Source organism: Dipodomys ordii, unplaced genomic scaffold, assembly GCF_000151885.1.
Source record: "Dipodomys ordii isolate 6190 unplaced genomic scaffold, Dord_2.0 Scaffold9, whole genome shotgun sequence".
NCBI lineage: Eukaryota > Metazoa > Chordata > Mammalia > Rodentia > Heteromyidae > Dipodomys > Dipodomys ordii.
The window spans coordinates 3,227,265-3,232,928 of NW_012267225.1; the positions used below are offsets into that span (position 1 = coordinate 3,227,265).

General features: G+C 38.1%; 2 protein-coding genes across 5 annotated transcripts in view; both read left to right on the forward strand.

The window, feature by feature from the left end:
* Nucleotides 1-5,664, forward strand: part of LOC105980410 (aldo-keto reductase family 1 member C4-like) — a 293,440-nt gene that overhangs the window by 250,247 nt on the left and 37,529 nt on the right. The gene's annotated exons all lie outside the window — the stretch shown is intronic.
* The window catches only part of LOC105980416 (aldo-keto reductase family 1 member C13-like), a 28,145-nt gene that overhangs the window by 6,492 nt on the left and 15,989 nt on the right, over nucleotides 1-5,664 (forward strand). For 2 of the 3 annotated variants that reach the window (XM_013009259.1, XM_013009261.1), the window contains exons 1-2: nucleotides 187-241; nucleotides 4,005-4,157. In XM_013009259.1, the coding sequence (XP_012864713.1) occupies nucleotides 4,074-4,157 (84 nt within the window). In that variant the 5' untranslated portion in view covers nucleotides 187-241; nucleotides 4,005-4,073. Of the gene's footprint in view, nucleotides 1-186; nucleotides 242-4,004; nucleotides 4,158-5,664 lie in introns of those variants that run through there. The other variant, XM_013009260.1, reaches the window with a different exon arrangement.

A 5,664-nucleotide genomic window follows, 5' to 3' on the forward strand; every position in this document is an offset into this window, starting at 1 on the left:
GGGGAGTAGGAGGGAAAAGGGGCAGAGGAGGAGGAGCTTCTAGCCATTCTCCTTCTCACAAGGAAGTTGTGATCCCTGTGCACTTCCTGTGACTCTTATATATCTGCTGTGGTCGGTCTTTGAGGGAGGAGAGTGCCTGAGGACCCAGATTTCGGGCTGGGGTACAGCTGGAGCTGCTGCTCCCCTTGATTGGCCTCCATCTCACCCTCTCTGCATGAAAAGTCACAGTAACCTAAGTGAGGTAAGGAGTCCAGTTCTTGCTTGGCTGTGGTTCCCCCATTTCCTCCCCTTCCCCTCCCTCCAAGTTGGGAAGTTCCTTTCCAGCTTAGTGACCCCTGAGCACTACTGCTGCATGGGCTCACCCTTGGTGCCCCCATTTCTATGATGCCCCTTCCCCAGGGGAGATAAACACACACATAAGGAAAATGGAGGTGGGGGGTGGAGCAGAAGGAAGGGAAAGAATTGGTGTTCCATGAATTGGTTTCTTCCTTTTTTACCCTCCCCAATATGAATAGCTTTAACTGCTTCCTGATGATATGAATACAACATGATCATGATTGAAAATTCAGTATGAGAAAAGAATAGTGAAGAATGTTATAATTCCCACCCCCTTCCCCCATAAAGAAACCTTTAACTTCTCTGGATTTGCTTCCGCTTTTGCCATCAGACCCAGGGCAATGTGATGACAGCACTGGCAACAACAACAGATGATTCCTTTGAGGGAGAATAAAGGAGGAGGAAAGGGGAAAGGCTGACTAGCAGAGATCAGAGGCCAAACAGTCCCTGGTTCTTCAGTGAGCTGTGAGGACATGAGCTGAGAAAGCTCTGTAGCTGTCAACAGTGTAAACTCAGGACATGTGCAAGTGTGAGCATTCCACACAGGTGTACCCTTCAGCCTCATTTTGCAGGCTGCCCTTCTGGGTTTAGGCCAGGCCTCTCTGCACAGGATATGTTTACCAGGAGCAGATGATATATTGACATTTCCAACACTGCTTTCCAGTTTAGGGGACAAGATAGGCCTTAGGTAGAATATGAGGACACATAAATATTTACTGTGTTTCAATCTGATCAGTAAAACCCAAACAAACCCAAGAGAGTGTCGTTTTCATGTACAGAAGTGCTGTTGAGAAAAGCCTTGAGACTATTGCTCCATCCACTTAACTCTTTGCAGAAGTAATATAATATAGTTCAGTCTTGCATTTGTTTTCTCTGTCTTACTTCCCTGAGGAATCCAGCAATGCTCCATCCCAACATATTACAACCCATTGCTATAGTTATGTACTAGAAGGGGAGGAGGAAAAACGGTGGGAATGTTCTTCAGTGAAATTTACACTTCTAGAAGTTAAGGGCGAAATTTCACCAACAAAAATTGTCCCACCATTTTTTTGTGGGTACTCATTTATTTGAAGATGTCTATATCTTAGTTCTAAAAAATGACTGCTGGAAGTGGCAGCTGTGGTTCAAGTGGTAGAGCGTTAGCCTTGAGCTGAAGAGAAGAGGCCAGAGTTCAAGCCCCATGACCAACAAAATAAAAGTAAAAAATGACTTCTTTCTTGCATCTATAATAAGATTGTCCATGATATCTTGGAGATTCATTTTCTAGGTAAATCCTGAATTTCCATATCAGATTTAGGCCAGTTCCTGAAAGAATATGATATGCCCAGGTTTTCAAATTTTAGGAAGTGTTGTGTTTTAGCATTGAAGTCCTCAGAGATGTGTACTTTTCTCTACTATTTACAACTATGCTTACTTCACTTTTGTTCCATTTATATGGAGTGAGTTCTATAATCTTATGTTGTTGTCTTGATACCTATTTAAATACACATTTTCCTTCCTAATACTAGAAGCAGGACTCAGCCACCTAGAAACCAATGCCAGATCAATAGTCCTTCCCAGTTGCTTGTGGTGATCAGACAAATATATGTCATAAGCAACTGATGATCCCTGGGGACTGCGTCTTTATAGGACAACTGGAAGCAGCCTGCTTGCCCAGGCCCACGTATTCCCACACAGGGAAGACCCACTGTGAAGGGACTGTAATGATTCCTTCAACTCTTGCTTACTGCGTCATCTCTTGGAACTTTTCTTTATTGATTTCAACCCAATTAAAACCTGTTTGGATAGCATCCTGAACTGTAATAAATATGCTGGGTTTGAACCTCCCTCTGCCCTCTCCTCTCTAAAATGCTGGGCTTGAGGGCCCTCCCCCCCAATTTTTCTCTCTCTCATATCTGATGCCTGATTTATTGGCATACCTTGCACCTTCGAGGAGCTTTCCCTGGACTGTTAGTCAACCTAGTCAGTCTTTACTATGCTTGTGGTCATTCAGCTCTGTTCTTCCGTGAGAGACTGTTCTGCATCTTAGACAATATTTAATTGAAAATTTGTTATTTGCAGATAAATATTTAATATCTGTTTTAGAATATAAACATTAAGCCCCCTCATCTGGTTCATAAAGGCTTTCCAGATCTACTGTTTTGCTTTTTAATTATGTTAATAGTAAATTTTGACAAATAATAGTTTTCCTTTTTATACATTCAAATATTTCTAGCTCTTCTTTCATAGAAATTGATATTTTGGTCAGTTGACAAGGCTGTTTCATACCCAAGGCTGGGCTTTAGGATGTATTCAGATTTTTTTAAATGCCTTTGTTTCTTCTTTATTATATTTTATATCATTTATATACTGGACTTCCTTTCTATACAGTATACAAGGGGATTTTCAGTCTTGTTTTCCTTGAGGTGAATAGCCATTATTTGTTCTGATTGTGTTTCATTAATAGTCTAAGTTGTGCCACCTCTTAAATTCTCATATAAATAAAAGGTAATTCTGAAGTCTGTATTCTATGCCACTGATAATTTTGTGTAATATTTTGCAAATACTAACTTAAAAAAATACACTGTTTATTTCTTTTTAAGTTCAGAGATCCTATAAAACATATTACCCTCACATTTTCTCAAAAATTTTGCATGTATTTCCGTGGATCTTGATGCTAGATGATTATGAGTTTGAGGCCAGCCTGGGTAACTAATTCACCAAGAACAAAGAACAACTGGAAACATATATGCACATAATAGCAGAACTCTTAAATATATGAACCTGAAACTGACAGTATTAAAGAGAGAAATAAACAATTCAGTAATAAAATATGGAAAATTTAATACCCAGAATTAAATAATGGATTCAACAGCTCATTGGAGTGTAAGCAAGATTATAAAAGCCTTGACCAACAGTATCAAATAATTGGTCTCAACAGACAGTTATAGAATATTACTCAACTGAAGTTTGAACCCAGGACCTGGGCAGTCTCCCTGAGCTTTTACACTCAAGGCTTAGTGCTCTGCCACTTCCAGCCACAGCTCTACTTCCGGTATAGTGTTAATGTAGATGCTGTTGTGTCTTTTTCTTCTAAATATTGTCATTACAAAGATTTTATGTTTGTCAAGGACATTGCTGTGTTTTCTGATCATTAAAGTGGGTTTCCAATGACTTAGTAACCACATCAGCCTTCATTTGAATAGCTATTTAATGGCAAGGTATTTTAAGTGACTACTCCTTTATGCCCATGGTTATATCACAAGTATTATTTTAAGCGATTTAGAAGGTAAATTTAATACCCCCTATGCCACTGAATTGAAAGGTATAGAACTACATGTTCAAGTATACTCAAAAAAACATGAATATGCTTGACAATCAAAGAAGCCATCAAAATTTAGCATTACGGTGGCAAAAAGTTCATCAAGATTAATTTTAATTATATAACACCATAATAGAATTGATTCCAATTCCATTTCACATATACTTGTTCTTTGTCTATTGATTATTTTTGAATAGGATTCCCTAAGTAGAGCAGGTTGGATTCAAATGCACAATGTATCTGCCTCAACTTTCCAAATATTGGGATTACAAGCATGAACTACCTTATCTGAATATCGAGAATATTACTTTAACCTCACTACCTCTTCCAACAATGGATCACTTTTGATTATTTATTTGACAAACAGGAGTTATGCATTACTGACTGCCCTGCAAGAGAAGAAACAGATTGTGCTTAGCCAGAAGACAAACCAACAATGAACTCCAAACACTCTTATGTGACACTAAATGATGGTCACTTGATCCCTGCTCTGGGCTTTGGCACCTACACACCTGAAGAGGTAAGTCATAATTTGGTGAATGGTTCAAAGGAAAATAACCTAGGATGAGAGGAAGTGGATCTGTGCTGTCAACACATCCATTTCTTGTCTGAGTATTTGGACTTACTTGGTTCTTAGGTTTGTCTTTTTAGTAGGTCTAGATGGAGGTAGTAATATATGTAATTAATTTTATTGAAATTTTATTGAAGTTTATGTATGAATGGAAATGACATGATGAAATCCTTTACTATGTACAATTCAATATATGCCAATAAAATAACAAAAATTAACTTGCATAAAAATATAGTGATTCCAACTCTCTTCTTATATGTGAAACATTTCTCCCTTTATATTAGTTAATTTCTAGACCAGTAGTACCTATGGTTAATCATTACACAGGAAGTGACACTAACTAACCATTAGGCAGGAGCTAGGATGTAAGTTATTCAGTGTCCTGTGCAGGAAGCAGAAGGAACAACATGAGCTTAGTCAGACAACTGACCAGCCATGAGTTGTAAAGAGCATTGTGTGAAACTAAATGATGGTCATTCATCCCCTCATTGGGCCTTGGAACCTACACGCCTGAAGAAGTAAGTTATCCTATGGGGAAATGTTGGAAAGAATTCTAGAATGATTGGGAGTTGAACTGGGCTATCAAGACTTAGCTACTTCTTGTATGAGTGCTGGGGATTCACTTGGTTCTCAGATCTTCCAGCTATGCTCACACCTACTTGTATATCTAGATTATTTGAGAATACATTTTTCCATCAGCATTTAATCTGTAAAAAAAAAAGAAGCATGGATGCATAAAAATGTGTTTGATCACACATTGCTCTCTAGCCAAGTTTGAATGACAGTCTAGCTCTGGTTTGCATCTAGGGACTTTGATGTCTTAGCAGCTATTTAAAGATAATGATGATGAGTGTTCCTAAATGGCTTATATACAAAAGAGGAGTACAGTTTTGCATTGTCTTCTTTTGAGAGATGGATTGACAGGTCGTATCAGAGGACTCCATATAATATGAAAATCTTGGAAGTTCTCTAACAGATTTCATTACAGACAGAGTTCCCATTTTTGTGAAGAGAGAATTATAGGGAATTCAGCCTGTTTCACTGAAGAAGAATCACAGAAGCTTGTACCAGATTTCCTCTATAATTTTCCTTACATTCTTACCCTTTGACCTTTACTTAGTGACCTCTTTGTATTAATTGTATTATTGAAATAATAGGATTATTTCAACGAGCTGAATTCTGCTTGAAGTTGCAGAAAATATATGAACAGGAGTTGTTTCTGGGGTCTACAGTATAATATGTAATATATTTTATAGCTTTTAAGGGAGTTAGAATGTAAAATTCTTCTTTAGCACAAAGACCCAGAAAATGTGAGTTTGATTTTGTGGTCCATGTTCAAAAGTAAATAACGATGTAAATAGAGGCTAGGAAGATGGTTCAGTGGTAGAGTGTTTGCCTTGCATGCATGAGGCTCTGGGTTCCATTCCTCAGCATCACATAAGCCAGAAAAAAAAAA